General features: G+C 46.2%; 1 protein-coding gene and 1 long non-coding RNA gene across 8 annotated transcripts in view; one reads left to right on the top strand and one right to left on the bottom strand.

Annotated features, from left to right (window-relative positions):
• Positions 1-20,102, bottom strand: part of LOC116841994 — a 229,208-nt gene that overhangs the window by 18,447 nt on the left and 190,659 nt on the right. The gene's annotated exons all lie outside the window — the stretch shown is intronic.
• The window catches only part of LOC116841890 (homeobox protein caupolican-like), an 86,292-nt gene that overhangs the window by 22,403 nt on the left and 43,787 nt on the right, over positions 1-20,102 (top strand). The window contains exon 1 of one of the 7 annotated variants that reach the window (XM_032810403.1): positions 7,126-7,866. The exons of the other annotated variants lie outside the window; for them this stretch is intronic. Within the exon in view, the coding sequence (XP_032666294.1) occupies positions 7,819-7,866 (48 nt within the window). The 5' untranslated portion in view covers positions 7,126-7,818. Of the gene's footprint in view, positions 1-7,125; positions 7,867-20,102 lie in introns of those variants that run through there. 7 annotated transcript variants of the gene reach the window in all.

Below are 20,102 nucleotides of genomic sequence, written 5' to 3'. Positions count from 1 at the left end.
GCCGGCCGATGCGCGTTACAAGCTTCACGCGAGCTCATAAGGCGAGGAAGGTATTAACCCCAGAACTCGCGCAACTTCCCGATGCAACCATTACACGGGAGCTAGGGTCTGGCAGAGATTAGTGCTTTCCCCGTTGCGCTCCCGGTTCTTCCTGTATTATTTTCCTTCACACGAAACCAGCGAGAGAGAAAGAAGGAGAGGCTATTAAAGCGGGATCTCGATGATGCCGCGAGGCGGGGAATAATTAAGCGTATTAAAAAGAAACCAATAGAGGAAGGAATTTTACGATGATGTCGCATATCTTCCGTTTCGGAATTTCAAATATTTCATAGAGTTTCAGATGAATTTCATTTACACAATTATCGGTAGGCTCTTTAATCACTGGCACTTTGAAAAAATCTGGTTTTTCACGCGACTACACAGAAAGAATATACAGAAAAAGAAAGAGAGTATCTGAAATCTGAAAAATTTTTTTATTTAAATAGAATAAATTATTTTTATACTGTTAATACCTATCGAATAAATATTTTTTATTTTTTACATATTTTTTTTCTTCAATATAGTTATTTTCTTCTATACATTCTTTTAAATTTTACTATGCTTTTAATAGTGCGTTTATCTTACTAAGGAACATAATAAATTCTATCGGAAATATAATAAAATTTTTAATAACATATTTCAGTTCCTAAAATATAAACAGCACATATGAAATAAAAAGATCATCAATTCATGCAGGATGTCGATCTATTCGGTTACAAAACTCTATAGTAATTCTTATTATAAAAATCTCTCCATACACAATAGTGCAATTAAGTTTCTTGTTTGATCTATCGTAATCTATGATTTCAAAGGACATCTCCACAACTAAAAATGTAAACAGATGCCGTTGTTCGCAAGAAAAACCAGGTTGTTCTAGAATGTCATGGACTAAGAGGGATACAAAATAATTGTGTGGTTTATCCTCTGTATGATAATGTCACTGTCGCAGATTTCACGCGGAAAGACAAGTCGAGCAATTCGAACACGCCGTGTCCGACGTGTCGTTCGTTCGTTCGTTCGTTTGTTCGTTCGTATCGCAGGATCTGTCGTGTGACGCCTATGACGCAAGGAACGCCAGGTACGCGTCGCCGTATGGCATCGCGATGCGTGTCGCCGACGCGCGATACGTCTCTGTTCTTCATAAACAATGGATAATAGCCGTATAATAGCATCACAATCGCGATGCCGTGATACCGTCTAAATACGTGCTTTGTCGGTATTTTTGTGCAACATCGCCAGCCGCAGCCCTTTCCCGCCCGCCCGCCCGTCCGTCCGGCTTTCCCTTCTTCTCTTCCTGCGCGCGCCATAATCGTGTCGCCGCGTCGCTATTGATGCTTTCCGCGACCATTCGACGCACCAGTCCGCGAGCGCACAACACAACAGAGACAATAAACAGCGACGGTCGTTGTTGTTGATGTTGTTGTTGCAGCGACGGGAACGGAGGGCGCGGATGCGCAGCCAAGGGCCGCGCTTTTCACGAAAATCGCCCGACAATTAGCCGACGAAGCCTAACAATATCTCCACGGTACTCTGCGTCGAAACAAATTCGACCTGCCGCAATGTTTCGCGGCAATTACTGGTTCGTATCCTCTGTCACGTCGCGCTGCGTCGCATCGTGCCTCGGCGACGCGAAAAGCTCGCTTTTCCTGAGTTGAAAATTTTTGTTCTATATTAAGTTTGCTCTAATTCCGTCAAATTCAAAGGATCAAAAGGATCAAGAAAATTTCCAGTTACAACTTGTGTAGGCTATTGCCCTTTGTTGCTAAAACTGATTTTGCGTCATCGTTTTGTTGAGGCATAAAAAAGTGTTTATATTTCGGGGTTATCTTTAATATTCTTTCACTTCAATAGTTTCTATTCCTGCATCTAGTCTTCATAATTCTTAATCTTTCGCGTACAATCAATATTTAGAACATACATTAGTCTGGCTTTGTCAGAACTTTGAACTATGATATAATTCCGTTCAAACTCGATATTTTTCAGCAAATTTTTTCAAAGATTAGAAAATCCTCAACTATATAAGCTGGAATTACCAGAATTCTATTCAAGTTAACAAGATTTCTAGTAACTTCTCAGCTGGAATTCTGGTTCGTTCATATTTCATCAGACATTTGATTGACATTCTTTTCTTTCTTTCCGCGTATCTATCTTCATCCGCAAATAGAATATCGCGATAGGCTAATATTAAATAATCCAATGAGGATTTACAAGCAAATGTATATTAATTGCAACCACACGCAATCTTTGACAAATTGACAATCTTACACTTGAATCGATTGACACCAGAACTACAGTGAAGCGGCCCTTTGACTTCTCACGTAAAATCTGTAACAGGGCTGCTTTCACACTTTCATTCTTATTGAAGATCGCTAGTCGTACAAGTTGCTGTATTCTATCCCAAAGATCCGCACCGATATTCTATCGATAGACTTCAGTCAGAAACACAAAAACGGTAGCCGACGGAGGCATTCTCGTAGATGTCGCCGCGTAAACGTACAAGGGTGGACCGTAACGTTCTCCGTGTAAAATCCACGAGGTAAAATGGAAATGCCTGACAACAGGCGGTACAGGGGAAACCCCGCGGATTCGACTGTTTCGTGGCGGGAGCGCGGGAGAACGCGAAGCGAACAAGAGAGTCATCCGTCCCTTCGCGTACCACAGTTCGCACTGAAAGCGACGCTTCCTATACACTTACGCCAAAAAAAGCCTCGATTTATTTCCCCGGGTGGTCACATAACGAAACGACACAACGGCGTCGATAAAGTGTCTCAAGATGACTTCTCTCCCTCGAGCTGCATCACGTATCCGTCGGTGAACACAAGCACTCACGATGCGATGAGGATTCATCAATTATCGCTAATAGCCAAAATAATTATACGTCGGCTAAAGGCAAGAGACTCGTCCGCGAATAAATATACTTGTAGATGTAGCGGTATTAGGGTCTAACGAACGTACTCGTTGACATTCCAAAGTGGAGCTTCAGAGGACGAAGGAGCTTTTCGTCCCGTTCGGTCTCTCGCGGGCTCCTTCGTAACGCGGCGATCAGGAATTTTAAGACCGCCCCGAGATTTTTCTCGTGACTGTGACCGAGGGCTATAGAATCCGTCCGCGTGAATGAGAAAAGAAAAGGGTTCGGCGAGGGAGCGAGAGGGCGAGAGGAGCGCCGCTGAGCGCTGCAGTTTATTTCGGTCGGGTTAATTAGTGTTGCCTCGCGAGGTTTACGGTTGACATTTCGTTGGTCGTTCGTTCGTTCGTTCGTTCGTTCGTTCGTTCGTTCGTTCGTTCGTTCGTTCGTTCGTTCGTTCGTTCGTTCGTCGTTCTACGGGGGAGAACGCGGACGGAGAAGGTGAGGAGGAGGACAGACACGGCGACTACGACGCGGAGGGGCCGAGGAGGAGAGAAGTCGAAGGAGGAGGTACAGGGGGGACCGGCTTTTTTACGGCAACATACTGGTCGGCCATACCGTGTGCCGAGGAGGAAGACGAAGTCGGCGCAGAAGTGGTGGTGTAGTGGAGGAAGACGACGAGGAACAAGGACGTTCCGACCAATAAAACTGCAGTGCCCTTCGAAAGTACCCCGAAGGCGCCAGGGCAGTCTGGACCTCCCCTTATTAGCTTCTTTCTTCCTACCTCAGCGTGTCCATCCGCTCCTCGGAGCCGCGTAACAACCTTTTGTTTTATTCCGCGGTGTGAATATCGCGCCATTCGCCACGGCATTCGAATTAGACCCACTTTTATGATTCCGCCGCGGCATAGAGCAGCCTAACAGAGAGAAAGAAAGAGAGAGGAAGAGAGAGCGCGGCGACGGTACGTCGGCCGGGAAGATCTCATAGAGCTGTCGTAAAAGCTAACCGAAAGGTGTTACGGCGGTATAATGTAATAAGCTCGATGTGAATGTGAATTCGGAGAGAAGGCCGCGGATTCTCGAGGAAAGAATAATAAGGGGAACGTCAGGAGCTGGCCGATTCCTTTCTCCGGTAACAACAGATTCACGGAAGCTTTATTTCATAACTCATTGCCAGAGAGAGAGAGAGAGAGAGAAAGAGACAGTCGAAGAGGTCGGTGGAAAGATTTAGAGTAGAGACAGTGAGAACCCTTGCAGTCTTAACTAGGTCGACGGCGAAGTAGAGGAGGGAATGTGTAGGCGGTTCGGAAACAACGACGAGGAAATGGGAAGAAAGGAAGGAAAGAATAGTAGATGGTTTGTGTGCCTTATTAAGCATTCTTATCGCTTGGAGTCGGGCCGAGTCGACACGGCCGTTTAAATTTTACTCGAGCTGCGAACAAGTGGCGAACACACTAGCCCGAGAGATAGGACCGGACAGTTTCTTCTTCTCTTAAAAACGTCCCGCCTTATCAGACTCGAAAAACAGCCCGACGGCTGTAAACACCGGACGAACCTGGACCGTGACTGTAGATATTGTGAACGGGATTTACAACCACGTTATCCAGTTTGTAGGACAGATGAATACCTGATACTTCCTCGTGCTCTCGTAACGACATTGGGCGCATTGACACCTTTTTTTCGTTTATCCTTCCGAGATCAGGCGACCTAAAGTTTGCGGAAATTGTGTTACGACGCACGCACGCACGCACGAGACCGCAAACCGATGCCGAACAGTTCGCTACGAGAGAGATTACACATTGTAAAATTTTACGGATGGCAGCCGTGTGCATCCGTTCGTTAGCCCCGCAATATCGCTACTTCTGTCCGCAGAGTCATATGTGACGGCGTAACACAGGGCGAGTGTAACAATAAAAAGTGACGAACCGCGAGTACTGTTTCATTCCCGTAATCATAAATGTTACGTCCAACGACGAAATAAATGGGCATTCAACATCCGAGTGATATTTTCACATCGCGCGCCAGCTGCCGCCACATTTCATTTTGTCAGCTCCACGTCCGATGCGTAATTCTTCTCGTTTAATTATTCAACATTCACACGGTACACAGTACAATTCGCGAGCGGGGTACCGGCCGCTTATTGGGCTGGGTGTAGAAATAGTCGGACAGCGAGATAGGATAAGGGTACTCCGTCATGCCGAATGGAGAACACACTTCTTCTTTTGCGTAGTTCTCCTTGTTTAGTTGTTCAATATTCGCTCGGAGCAGTCGAATCCCCGAGAGAGCAACGGTCACCTATTGAATTTGGTGCAGAAATGCATCTCAACAATATTAGGCTAGAATAAGGATTTCTTGTCTTTTCGACTCCAGCTTCCTGGCGATTAAACCCTGACACGTACACTACAAATTTGCGGTGGTTGTGTGTTGTCCCATTCAGGTTCATCACAGACATAGCGAAGTCATCGCACCATCATCACAAGGGAGCACATAGGACAGTAATCCAATGGTCACATCTTGGGCGTTGACATGTGATGAGAACAACAAAAAAGCCTGTTTCTTCTGTTGTAAAATATATGAACGATAATCGTTCAAGGCTACGGCATTGTGTTTCCAATGCTGACAGAAAAAGTTCCCGATTCTTCGGAAGGAGTCCTAACTCTAAACTGGTTTGTCGGGACAAAGACAAATTTGGAGGATAGAATTTTTCTTCAAATGTCGGTATTATGTCCGTAACTATTCGCCATAGAGCGTGATGAGCAAATCACTAGTTTATATGCAACAATAAATCACCAGAAAGGATCTACTTTGACGCCTTCATGGAAAGTTTTGGAGCACAGGTAAAAGGACCTCGGATGTTTATCTCCCAAGGACCTCGTCGACGTGTTAATCCTACTAGGCAGTGGATTTCTGTTGCGACAAAGACTGCTATTTTCTTTCCGATTTACCGACTGTGCTTATCCTTTGCCCGGAATTTCTCAAGAAAAAGATCGTTAATTCCATTTCAATCGTCATAAACAAGCACGTGTTTTGTCTCTCGAGTAATCAAAGTAGCTACTCGACATCTGAAATTTTCTCCCTTTCTCACTGAGGAATGCTGCATGCTGAACGTATGCGATCAAATAGTTTCGGCGTCGTTGGAAAAAAGTGAGAAACTAATTTAACCATTATCGATTAGGTATCGTCGATACATCCGAAAACGAGCACGCCCCACGGCGCTATCGGACGGTTGAGTACGTTTTAGGGTCAGCTGTGGTTGAACGAAATGAGGATGATAATTGGATGTTGTAGCTCCGCGGTGAAAACTCTTGCGTATGAGTGAACAATGATCCCTTACGCTAATATCCAACGGACAAATATTTCGTGCACGGTTAATGGTCTTGGCCCATTGCTGCGGCTTAATAACCCGTGAAATTATTCCAAATGGCACGGTACCCAGATAAATCCCGCGGCTAATCTTCCCGGCGTCCATCGCTCGTTAAATTTTCAATGGAAGAACAATAGGCCAGAACAAATGATTGGCTTACGCACTTTGGTTACCATCAGGGACTCACTCTACCGTACAGAGTGTACCCTACCGATAGCGTTTCCTTCACCGCGTCGGCTCTATAGTCTGCGGAACCTCCTGAAACGCGACTAGGAGGAAATTTTCGTTCTACCTGACATGTTCTACGTGTTGCTGAGGACCTCGGCGGTCACGCTGACGTTTCGCGCAAAGGGTTCCGCTATCTCGCGGAACCGGACAATGGGCGCGATGCATCGGCTGAAAGAAGTCACTCCTCCTTAGGGCGGCGCGCGAGCGGGAGGAGGGCCGTGGAGGGTTCGCGGATTTATTTAAGTCCCTCGCCGTCAGGTTGACAAGAGTGGAGTCGCGTAAACATACTCGTTTCTCCTTGTTCAGCCGCGGCCGTGCGCGTCCCGTGGCGAAGCGGGGTGCCGCGCCACGACTCGTCGGATCGTTCGCCGGTGGTTCCGCCGCTCAGGTGGGGGAATCAAAAGGCGTCGCGACGTCAATGGGCACGTTCGAAAAACACCGCCGCCCGCGCGTCAGGCGTCCGCGACCAGTCGCGGCGGGCCAAGTAACCCCTCAACTCCACCCGCTGCTGGACGATTGGCTGGTCCCGTGCGAGACACCGCCCACGGTTCATGGGTGGGGGCCCGCTATGCTTTCGGATTTCGTCGCCAGAGGGGGAGCCGTGACGGAGCGGAGCGGAGAAGTTCGCTGAGGTGGTGTGAGTGGTGCCGAGTCAGTCGCAGACTGGAGTGCCCTGTGAGAGCAGGGGACGGACCGAACGAACGAACGAACTGACTCTATACCTAACCGCTCGTGACGCCTCGCACGCCGTCTGTCTGTCCGTCTGTCTGCCCGCCTGCCTGCCCGCCTGTCTACCCGCCTGTCTGTTTGTCTGTTTGTCCGAATGTCCGTCCCGCTTCGATGTCATCGTCGTCGTCGTTCTGGTGTTGCTGCTGCGTCCCGGTGCCACTACGTCCCGTGCCATCTGCTTTCATGACGCGCCGCGTCGCGAGCAGCGAACCGCTCCGTGCCGCAGCGAGGAGAAGCGCCGACCTCGCTATCGCGCGTCGTCGCTGATCGCAACGTGCATCTCCACACGAACCAGGCAGAAATTCGAGACTAAAGTGCGTGTCCAGGAATGGCGCGATGACGTCCCGTTGATGAGCGCGCGGTTGGACCGGAACGTGCGTCATGAGGCCGACCACGGCCGACCAGAACTCCGAAGAGGCACCCTGATGGCAGTTGACCGCCGGCGATCGTTCGTCGCGCTCTCATCGTCCGTATGTCGCGACGTCGCCACGCGTAAAGACACAGTGAGCGGGAGAGAGTGAAGTGCGTGCTAGGTGCGCTTGTGTCCTGATTCTTTGATTCCGCGTGATATTCGCTGAGATAGAAAGATTGAGAACTGGACGTGGACTTTAAATATGTCAGCGTACGCGCAATTCGGATATTCGTATCCGTCGGCATCCCAGGTAAGTCGATAATAAGTACTCGCGATAAGCGTCAGTCGAATAAATACTTATCAAGTAACCATACGAAACACTTGTTATCATTCTTCTCGACTCTTCCAAGTTTTTTCGAACTTTTTCGATAGGAGGAATCGCGATTCGTATAGTTCTCTAACGACCAGTTTGCGTCCACATTCTGCTCCAATACCATTTTCTCCGGATATTTCAGTCGCAACGATACCAAACGCTTCCACAGTCCAAGCAATTTTACGTCCAAGAAAATCCGCCGTGAATTTGTTCTGAAGTCAGTCTGTGACCGCGAGATTTCCTGAGATGGTAAACCCGGTGACTCGATACTCCGACTCGTGCACCGTACGTAACGCGTGGTCGCGTAATCGCGTGCAAACGCATTTTACGTAAGCACCTGATCTGCTCGCGTTTATGCCGCTCGTATACTAGCTCGGGTTCTCGGAGCAAGACACTCGATCGCGGCTTCGAAGAAGCGGAATTCCATGACTGGTCGTTGCCAATAATAGCGCACAATTAACATTCGCGCGAGAGTCCGTCCGAAGAAAGCGAGATCGCCTAGAGGCGCACCTGCCCGCTCGCCTGCCTCCTGCCACCTTCGTAATAGCCAGAGCGCAAAGTGTCGAGCTCGTACCTGAGGCCCAGCGACGGCCGTCGCTCGAGTACGTGACGCGCCGGGACGAAGGGCCGGCGCTCACTAATTGGTATTTAGCGCCAAATCCGCTCGTCTAATCCTGTCCCGTGCGTTTGATCCACCTATGACAGTGTTACACGTCGCTGAATCGCTACGAGACTAGAATCAAAACGGCACTCAAACACGGCGCGATCACGTTCAGTGTTGAGCACGCAGTAACGATATGGACTGGAGTTCTCCGCGGACTACAACGCGACGTGCCTTAATTGATTAGTTCTCTCGGCGCGGCCTGCGGCGAACAATAAATCACGATTGATAGGCTAATTAACGACGTCACGTTTCCTCGGGCGATTGGTTGCGCGATGTGCGGGAAGTAGAGTGAAGTACGAGAAATCCTACGTGAGTGATATTTCCGGAAAACGTAGTATTTAAATAGATCTTGTTTTGTGGAATATATAGGACAGAAATTGCTTAGTTATTCGCACGAAAAGTAATTGGTCGTCTGAGACAGCCGCGGTGGAGAGTCCGTGCGAAAATGATCTTTTAATGATCGATTATTCGGTTCTTATTTTGTAAAAATAAAATCTCCTTCAACGTAGCCAATGCGGCGTGAGCGTGGTGGCGCTTGACCTACTCCCACGACAACAATCGACGCGCGCGTCGGAAAACTCCTCCTTGAGCCCATTAAATAGTCGTAATTCCGCGCGTCTATTTAATCGACGCGTGACTTAACGCGCGCGCGCTTTCTTTAACATTCCACGTCATGGCGCGTCACGTTACGCAAAAACATAATTAGAGGTCAAGTGGAACGCTGCTACGGAAACAGTCGGTCGGATCAGCACCGATCTCCGATCGTGCTAATGCGCATAGCTGATCAACAGCTCCGCGGCATTTGCATTTCCGATGGCTCGGCCGTAATTTATCGATTATGTGTAGAATGTAAATCAATCAATTACGATGATTGTCCTGGGTTGTGACGATTGCGGGATAGAAAATAAGCGGTGCTTCAAGCTCAAGCTGCTCGAATGGGAACGAAATTGTTGCTCCCGATGCTCCAAATAATTCCGTTCGTGTTATCGCGTTACATTATGAATCTACATAATCCCTTGCGAAAAGTGGCGTTTCAATGTGTGCGTCACAAGGAAAAACATTGAATCTATAAACGCAGCATTGTTGTCTTGTATCTTCCGGCACAATACGCTATCGACGTAGGAAAAGTGCGCAATATTCATAAACCCTCGCGCACTCGCCATGGCGAACGTGTGATCACAGTGTACCTGTGCATACACACGTGCACGTGTGTGTGTATGTGTATATGTATGTGAGCGATACATATTCACACGAAGTAAAATTCTTGCCGGACGACTCTTGTACAAGCTTTACTACGACCATTATCTAGAGATTATTCAAAAAAACAAGGCATGCTGGAAAAACTTACACGAAAAAGTACGTCAACAAGACGAGATATCACAGCGAGGTATCGCGCAACACTCTCGCATAAATCCATGTTTGTAGCAAACGCTTGAGGACGCGATATTAAAATACGTCGTTGAATATGCGGGATAACATTAACGTTAACAAAACGCCCGGCGATATAGCATTATGAAGATATATGCCACTTGTCGGGTTAAATTAGATAGCAGGTAATTAAGATTCCAGCGACTTGCGCACAAAGTGAATATTCAGCCGCGCGATATTTGTAACATTTTTCCGTCAGTCGCGTGACAGCACATTACGCGTGCGTCAAGAGCCGGAGGAGGAGAGCTCGCCCGAAATTCGATCGGCCGGGATTAAGTGGAGTGCACAGCATCAAAACTGCCTTCGGAGACGAGTATTTGCTCCGGGAGCAAATACTCGTAAAAGTAAGGTCTCAGCGGGTATTCTCTTCCTCGTATGGCGAGACTGAAGCGTTATAAATTGCGGAGAGAATTGCACGCGAAGATCAACCGCAACTTTGTCGGTGAGGAGAGGCGCGCGACTTCCGGGGCATACATCCAGCGATGAGTTACAATTTCGTTCACCGTAAACGGGATGATTTACGCGCGACCATCTCGTTGCATCTCGCGATCGCGTCCGCCGAAAAACGAGAAGAGGATGGAAATAAATAATGCTCGATAAAAGAGGCGCGCGCACAACACACGCATACACATACATACACACACACATAGTTACGTAAACGTCGCGAGGGTCGCGCAGGTGCAGCCAGCGCCGAAGTCTAGATGGCAATAATACGGGTAGGTAGGTCTCCGCTGCCCGCATCGACTGCCGCGAAGGATCCGTTGCTAACTGGGAGAGAAGCAAATCGCGTTATTCGCCGTGCATTGCCAAATAAAGTCCACGTCAAGTCAAAAATCAAAGATTGCGGATCGATCGAGGATCGAAACTCGAGCAATCGGAACAATGCAAGTCAGAACCGAAGTCGGTTGACTCACCGAATTCTAATCCTAATCCGCAATTCTCAGTCTCTCCATTACGTCGTCTGATACGGGCTTAACAGGCCCGAGTATTCCGCAGGACACGACGAGACGAGGAGAGACAGAGGTGCTCGCGCGACGCTCGCTCGGGAAAAATATCGGGGCCTCGCCGGTGCAACGTGCGGAGAATTTGCATAATCGCGTGCGATGAGCGCGGTACCCCTTCGCCTCATAAACACCGTGCGGCCGATTGATTCATTGAGACGTGAAGTAATCCAGAGAGAAACTCCTCGCGCCACGATAGTACGTTTCCATGTAACTCGCGCCGTGTCAGCATGCATCGCGCTCGACGCGCCGTGAAATTATCCGAAAGTGTTATCACGAGCTCCTCTTCGTCTTGCGATCAGGGTAATGCGGGTTATCGAGCGTTAAGAACCCCCCGAGCGACCATGCACACCCATCGCTTCGATTTCGCGAGACGTCTCAATGACGATCGTTTGAGCGTTCGCGAGAGCGTTTTCTCGTTTCACGACAGAAAATACGCGTTACTCGTCGTTAGAAGGGAGGAAGGGGTGGAAGAGCGACTTCTTGTAGCACGATTAACACGTTGACAGTCACGGTGACATCGAGATTATTCTCGACGCCATATTTCAAAATAATAATAATAATAATAAACGTTTTATTTTAATATGCCAGTTAATTTCTATTTATATTATTGAGCAAAAAGTTATTAAAAAAATCTATGAAGATAACTCGTACTTCTATGGAACGCGGAAAATTACTTCATCCGGAAATATATAATCTTGTCCTTAGAATCCTCTTATATATGATCTTAAGCGGATTTTTCCTAAAACCAAAAGGAAAATATACTAACATCCAAGTAGAGAATTTTAGTTGCGAAATACTATTTCCCGTAATCCCTTCCTGTATAATTCATTTCTATGATCTTATATTCTAACCAATATTTTACCGAAAGAGCATTTTTCTTCTAACGAAAAGTAGATTATTAATAGGAAATCTGTGCTAGATATCATTCTAACATTTTTCTTTTCTTTTGAATTAAGAAGAATATATTTATTTAAAACAAAATGCTCTCTTACCAGAAGAAATCTCTATTAAAGATAAGACTCGTAGTGTAGATAAAAGACGAGATTCCTCCAACTGTAAGAATATTGCGCTTTTCCTTTTGATTCTATGAGAGAATACAAGGCCTTGAGGTCGTATATAAGAGAGATTCCGCTAAAGATAAAATTATATTTTGTTGGATAAGTTCACACATCACACAGTCATGAGATAATTCGTATTTGACAGTCAACGTGTTAAGCGTGGGTTGCAGAAACATCGCGGTGATGAGCCGCGTTTCATTTGGTACGCGCGATCAGTGTTTGCACGAATGAAGTAAGGGAGATCCGGATGCGGCGATTGTACGCCGTTGGAACACTTCAACAAAGTTGATCAACGCACGTATGAGCAGTAATTACGTATAATTATCTAAATGGCGTTACGAAATTTGTCATGGTTCGCGGGCGCGAGCTGCGCGAGTCCGCGCCGCAAGATAATGACCGCCTTGCAACGATGATCTCGGAAGCATACGCGATAATTGATGTTTATACTCTACTTATGACACTACCGGTCGGCGGACGGAACGGACCGCGAGCGAATTATGAATATCAGAGTTTGATCTTCGTGGCGGGTGGGTCGTGTTGATTTCTGTCTCTCTCTTAGTCGCGAAGTTTTGCGATCATTTCTTCCTCCAAGTTTTTTGTGCTCATATAAAACAAGAGAGAACCTATCTAAAGATACCACAAATCCGAACATGACCTGCCACAAATGTTTTTGTATGGAACACGTTTCCTCCTACGCACTTGGGAACGACGTCTAATAGGAGAATTTGTTTTCGAGTAATTTTCATAAGATAATTCCTGTCTTGAGGGTAATCAAGGACTCATTTTAATCAAAATTTTAGTAGGAAAAGGACAATGAAGGCTTAATTGCAGGTGTTAATCATGTGCATTTATCATTTGTTGTTTATATATCTTTTATTTTAACGGAACGCTTTGTCCATTGTATGCGATCATCTTCAGCCGTATAATAAAACGACTATAAATAATATATAATATAAAAATATAATAAAAATATTGTGTGCTTCAAAGGTCCTATAATTCATTTTTGCTGTACTTGAGTTACGTGATCTTTGAGAGACTGAATCACGCAATATAGCCATTTTATTGCGTCCGAGGACGACCACACGTGTGCAATAGTCGTTCCGTTCAAATAAAATACACCTATATGTATAATAAATGATAAATACATGTGACCAACATCTGCAGTTAGGTTCTTTATTAAAAAGAATTGTTCTTTATTAAAAAGAATAGGAAATTTAGTTTCTTTAAATTACATCAGATGCATTCATCTGCAGTTAGGTTCTTTATTAAAAAAAATTGTTCTTTATTAAAAAGAATAGGAAATTTAGTTTCTTTAAATGACATCAGATGCGTTTTGCGTCGAGAAAAAACGGTGTAAATCTTTCTGCGAAAGTCTCGTATGTTCTGCGTATGTTTTGTCACAAGGTAATATCTCATCACCAATAACGAATTGGTTGCGTCCCGGTCGTCTCGAGTACCAGAAGGTTACCAGAAGGGTATCAGAAGGGTTGAGTTCTCGAGTGACGTGAAACCGTCGATTCTCCCGTCATTTAGCGGCGCGTCGAGTATCCGCTCCATTCGCCGACAATAAGTTATATCGCCGTAATGGCGATAATGGGAATCGAGCGATGGACGCGTGTATATATGTGTGTGTACGCGATATCGTGCACCCGCGGCATATAATTACGAGCGTCGACACGGAAGCACCTCCGCGTATCCCGCGATATCGATTTCCAGGATCGTGCTGGCCGCGTGTTGTACGTTCCCTCTGTCGCGCTTTCATTCACGCCGCCCTCTTTTCTCGTTGTTCGCGGCCATTGTGATTCGCGAGCGAGCGAATAGACTCGGACGAGCTGAGTGGTGACGAGAGATCGACGTTTCAACGAGCACGTTGAGCGAGCGCCTCGCTAATTCCTAATTCCGACGCTCCTCTTGCTTTCGCGAGCCGCTAATTACACGATAGACAAGCCGAGTATCGGGGAGATCGTTGAGACGAAATCTCTGCCGAACGCGTCAGAGGAATTGAATCCGAGAAATACACGTTGATTCACGGCTCTTCCGATAGTGGAGAATGGAGAAGAGAGAAAAGAAGGATTTTCCGCTATTCTTGGCGTGACGCGCGTTTTCCCGCGGTTTTTACATTTGCCGATTAATTATAATTCATTAAGGCTACGTGCATGTACATATCGTCGTTGATTTGTGTGCATACGGTACTTTTATATATTCCCAATAGCGCGGCTTTAATGATATACAAATTGCCGCGCCTGTGTAATTACAGAGTAAAACTACAACTTTGTTGGCTGGCTCCGCATCGGTTACAATAATGCCCGGCGAGATATTAGCCTTTCATTTTATGCTCTTCTCACGATCGCATGTCTGGAGAGAGAATTTCGTGGCCCCACTCACTTCGTTAACTCGCGTTATTATGCCGTCCTTATTCGGTTATACTTTGTTATTACGCGCTGTTTATCTCGTATCACGGGGGATTTGGCAGCGGCATGAAAACGCCGTCGCACGATGATTGACGGAATCGGCAATTACGCCACAAATTCTCGCACGTACTTTCCGAACGGTCTCGGTTGTGGTCTCGCCTTTACACGCACGTCGCGCGGAAACCGGTTGCCGGTTTAAAGGTGCACGTGTCTCATCCGCATAGGAGAACGGCCTCGCGAATTCATCACTCTCTTTTTTGCGCGAATTTCGGGGCCGACGTGTGGTGCGCGCGCGAAGACGCGCCGATCGGACACGGAGAAGACGCGCTCCGCTACTTCGGCGAAAAAATGGAAGAAAGGGAGAGAAAGAGAGACAGGGGCGTTCGTATGAGACGCAGTTTTCCCCGTATATTACGCACGCATAATGACGCTATTATATCTAGAATTAACGATAAATACAATAATAAGGCGAGCAATATTATTTCGCGAACGACCAGAAGCAGGGAGAACACGCAGCGTCAAATAACTCGCGAATGACATTCTCCTCCACATCCCGGCTTTTTCCTCCTCCTCCTCCTCTTCTTCCTCCTCCTTCGGCTGATTTCGTTCCAGCGAGCTGGAACCACTCGTAAGAATTTCCCTCCGTGTCGATAAACGCTTCAACGAGCCGCGTAAAAATACCCCGCAGTTGGCCGCGCACTCGACGTTCGCGCCTTCTTAACGTCGAGTTACCGTCGCTTTAACAGAGTCTTTAACGCCCCGAATAGATCTCCTCTCTCTCAATCTCTCTCTCTCTCTCTCTCTCTCTCTCTCTCTCTCTCTCGCTACTCTCCGACGGCAGTCATCCACCGCATCGCGGTGACGTTTTTAAAGCCACGCGGAGGAGAAGGAGGATCCCCTTCGTTGTCTGTCGTGTCTGCCCCTTGGACGGACGTAATTATCGTCCGCTCTTCTCTGTACACGCCGCGCCGAAAACTCACCTAACCGACAGCTCGTCCGAATTTGTAGATCCTCGGCTCGCACGTCGCGTTTATTAGCGCATTCACTCGCCGCTACTGATTCCTCTGTTGATTATTCCGGGGCTTGACTAAAGTTTGAATAAGCAAAGGTGACTAAAGAATGACCAGAGACACGAGTGCAGTTTATAATAACGTATACTCAACTAGAGAGAGTAATTTATCCTGCAATCAGAGGATTATGAGATAAGTTTCTAGTCGGATATTTGTTAGCTCGCGTGCGTGTTACGGCAACTTTACGATGGCCACATATTTACTCTTTAAATTTTTGCAACGAAATGCATACAAAACACATAAGTGGAAATACTACCACTTGGAATAACAAGAGTGAATATTTAACTCAATCGCAGAGTCGGTGCTTAATCCACTCAAAAGTAAACGTTCCAATCAATTAGAGTAAATTTACTCCAGTTCTACGATGGAGTACATCGGATTTATTCTTCAATTTTCATATGGACATATTCACTCGTCGATTCAGAGTGAAAAAAATCGCTCTGCATGAACGAAATGTCAATCTATCTTTCGAGTGGAATTTTATTCGAAGAAATTGAGAGAATAATTTGATATATACAATTGGTTCAATCTTATACGTAAATTTCTTAATTCTGGTTGGCTAAGGCTGGGTATTTTTTCAAATCTATATTCTGTCTTATCTATATCCTCTTTATCTATATCCTATGCTATCTATATCTCTTATTTATCCTATCTATACTTTCTCAGATCTACAACTTGATTCTCCTGTACCTACCAAACTTTCCTTATACTTAAAATATTTAAATTATATGTCCAGCATACTGGATTATTGATTATTGCTTGAAACATTTTATCTCATAGCATCTCTTAAATCTAATAGTTAGCTATTCTGCAAAATATAAGATAGCGTTCAGCAACCATTGTAAAGCTTGTAATTTGTTACATATTGCCTTCAATTTCAGGTGTTTGTAAATTTTCTTAGTATTTTCTATAGTAATTTGATAGAATCACGATATATTTCATTATATTTTCTCATTTAATATTTGATTAAATCCTAGTCTAAAAAATTCCGCTTTTATCCAAACTAAGACCTAATGTCCAACATCTGGAGAGGCCATTCCCGCCATATATGCAAATTCTGAAAAATTCTGAAAAAATATTTTTATATCCCAGTAATTCCTTAAGTTGACAAGAACCCTTCCATAAATTTTGAAGTAATTTTAAGTTTACCTTAAGACTCAGGAGAATAAATTAATAAGACACGTAGCAGTTATATTATAATATCGGACACGAGTGAGAGAGTCCTCTGACGGCAGTCAACGCGTTGAATATTGAACGTCGGACGGTCCACGTTAGAAGACTTTCTTAGCGTTCTTTTCATCCGCGAAATCAGGACTCATGATTCGAGGGTTCGTCGCGATTTGCTCGCCGTTTATCAGTTTTCGTTCAGCTCACTGTTCGGTGAGGGGCAAGGAGGGAATAATTAATTACGTCGAGCACTCCGTTGCTCGGTCTTCCGCGCGCGCACGCGCGCCACACTGTTTTTCGCAACTTTTCAGACCGTTCAACGAGAACGGCGTTCCGTTAAATCTTAATTGAAGATCTTCTCTGTCCGCGCGTTTATATGAAAAGTCGCCATGGTGGCTAATTTGTCGTGAGAGGCAGGGCTCGTAATGCCGTTGTTGTACAAAGAGGAGATCACGTCGGTGTAGAGCTGGCGAGAAAAGGGGCAGTCGAGATTCCTGCCTGATCTCTCTCTTTCCTTCCCTCCCCCCTCTCTCTCTCTCTTTCTTTCTTTCTTTTTCTCTCGTACAATGGCAGTGATTTCGATGAAGAGAAAAAGATACATGGAGCGCGACACGATGGAGAGAGAGAAAGAGAAAGAGCGAAACCACGCGGTTTGGGACAGAAGCGATCTCAGAGGAAAGCAAGGCGAGTGGAAAAGGGACCAAGCGACCGACCGGCCAACCAACCGAGCGACCACACAACCTCAACCTCCCCGTGATCGCCATCTTTTTGGTATAAATCGTGCGCACGTAATTGGCGCCTGCCAGTCCGCCGCATTTCCGTTGCACCGGGCTACTCGCCGGGGCGCGTTCCCGCTTTTCGAAATCGCGAATGGAAACGACGAGTTCCAGTAACTGCCGTTCCGCAGGTCGCAAATAAATTTGCACTCGCTCGGGACGCGAGGAGGATGCGAATTGACGTGTTGTTTACCGAACTGGATACGGCGCAGTTCGCGGATGGTCCAGCGAAGACAAGTATAACCAGCTGAGCGAAACGAGACGAGAAATCTCGATTATTTCTCGTAGATAATATCGATGATGCGTGATTAATCCTAACTACTATTTAGTTTCACTCGGACACTTGTAATCCTGTTTATAAAGGCCGGTCTCGACGAGAGCGCGAAAAAGAGCGAGACGAGGGAAGGAGAGAGGGCTGCACATACAAGATCTGTTCTTGGAGGACTTCGGCTTCTCCGGGTTCTTCATTCGACCCCCGCCCGTCGGCAGTTTATGCACGTGAGCGTTCGTATGTGTCTCAACACAGTCATACACGCGCGGCCAATATAGATGAACGCGTCGATGAACAGTAGTAGCGAGACTGTCACACGTATCGCGCGGTTATGTGTGCAAAGTCATATAGTTAATTTTGGAATAAATATAAAAAGAATTAAAAAATGTAAAACATAGGAGAGAGTTGCCGAAATCGTAGCGGTCTTCTAAATCGCACCTCATCAATTTCTCTCTTATTATTGAATGTCGAAACGAATAAAAGTAAAATGGTCGAAATGGTCGAGAAACAATGTCATGTTAAATGTAATATGGAAATCTGAGTACGGTAACTTTCACTAAATTTGTTGCAACATTGATACAACAAAAAATTCACATAATTGTATGATGCAAATTTAATAATTAATTCAGTGTATGCATAGTATATTTACTTCACAAATTTAAGTAAAAGAATCGTAAAGTTTCCATAGTCGATTGTTTCATGTCGTGATGATCATGAATGTGTCTATCTGGGTTTCCTATATAACACGAAAGTTAGAAAATATGAATGTGCCTTTGATAGGCGCGTGTAAATCGTTAGGAGCATCGCCGCGGTGCAATTTTATCGCGAAAGTGCGCGAGTACAAGTGCGACGCGTAAAAGCCGGCGGATTATTGTTTGTCGGCCATGTCTGTTTGTCGCGTTACAAAGATCGCTACTTAAGTCGTACACGGTGAAAGTTACGAACCGAGAATGCCTTCCCACTCGGCGAAGTGACGAATCTTGTCGATCCCGCCGAGCGGATCATCAGTGGGCCGTGTATCTCGCGATTAATCATCGCGATAAACGGTGATCCTACGACGTGTCTTGTTCTTAGTGGTCGCCGTTTGTTTCGGATGTTTTCCCTCTCCCGCGGTAATGGAAATCGCGACGATAACTCAACGGCAGCAACGTATATCGGAGCATGCCGCGTGCATCCATTTGTCCGCGAACGATCGAAGCGCGATATGAATTTAGAGAGGCGTCGATCTGAAAAAAACCTACATATATATATATATATATATATATATATATATATATATATATATATATATATTGTATATTTCGCAATATATGTGTGGTGCGAAAAATAAAATTCGCGTTCAACGTGCAGCATCGACACCTCTCTCTCTCTTTCTTCCTATCTCTGTTTTCAAACGCGTTTACGATCAATTTCACCTAGCGAGGCCATTCCCGCTCTAGCGAGGCCCCGAGGAAAATTGAACGCGTCAACGATTATTCGCTATTACCGGTCGTTTAAGAGCTCGAAGAAACACGTCGATATAACTTTCCACCGGGTGGATATTAATGTTAGATCGCGGCCAAGCGAGACGGCGCCGATGCATTTCGTACGAAGAAATCGTGCCGATAATGCCTACCATTTTCCGGACGATGAGATCGCATAATCGAGCTTTCTCGTTCTAAATATATGTTTTCCTCTTTCTTTTGGTCCTTTTTTCGCGAGGATTCACAGCACACGCGGTACTAACGGCATCGCGAAATTCGCGAGTGTCAGAGACAGCCGAGAAATTTCTTAGCCGGACACGCGTCAGATCAGAAGTTCGTCGGGGGGTTGAGAGCACAAAGTAAATTAATGTTTGTACACGTGTCACCAAGCACTCGAGAGAAGGAGAGAAGGAAGAAAAAATACGGCGCGACTCTCACGGAAAAGTCGGACGTTATCCGTATCAGGACTCGCACAGAATCCTCTCGGCCCCTTGAGGGGTTGCTTCGTCGCCAACGAGCGCGTCGCGGAACGGTGACAAGGTGGAGAGCACGACGAGAGGCGGAGGCGAGAGGATAGAGGGCCATATCACGGCGACTCTTCCTGCGACGACGACGACGAGATCCGAAGGGTTTTCGCGCCGGCGGCTGCTGCGGGGGTGAAAGTGGGGTCTTAAAAGGTTCCGGTGGGAAACCCAGCAGGGCGTGAATGGCTCCAGACACGCTGGAGGTGCCCGGAACGTTTCGTTAGAGGCGTGAGAGCGACAGAGAAAGAGAGAGAGAGAGAGAGAGAGAGAGAGAGAGAGAGAGAGAGGAGAAAAAGAGTGGCTATGGAACGGAAGGGGATTGAGGGGGATTGTACGC

The sequence above is a fragment of the Odontomachus brunneus genome, unplaced genomic scaffold (genome assembly GCF_010583005.1).
Source record: "Odontomachus brunneus isolate Ranch 3 - 2012 unplaced genomic scaffold, Obru_v1 Obru_scaffold_002, whole genome shotgun sequence".
Taxonomy (NCBI): domain Eukaryota; kingdom Metazoa; phylum Arthropoda; class Insecta; order Hymenoptera; family Formicidae; genus Odontomachus; species Odontomachus brunneus.
The sequence above is the reverse complement of the archived record's forward strand: the minus strand, read 5'-3'. Positions and strand labels throughout refer to the sequence as shown.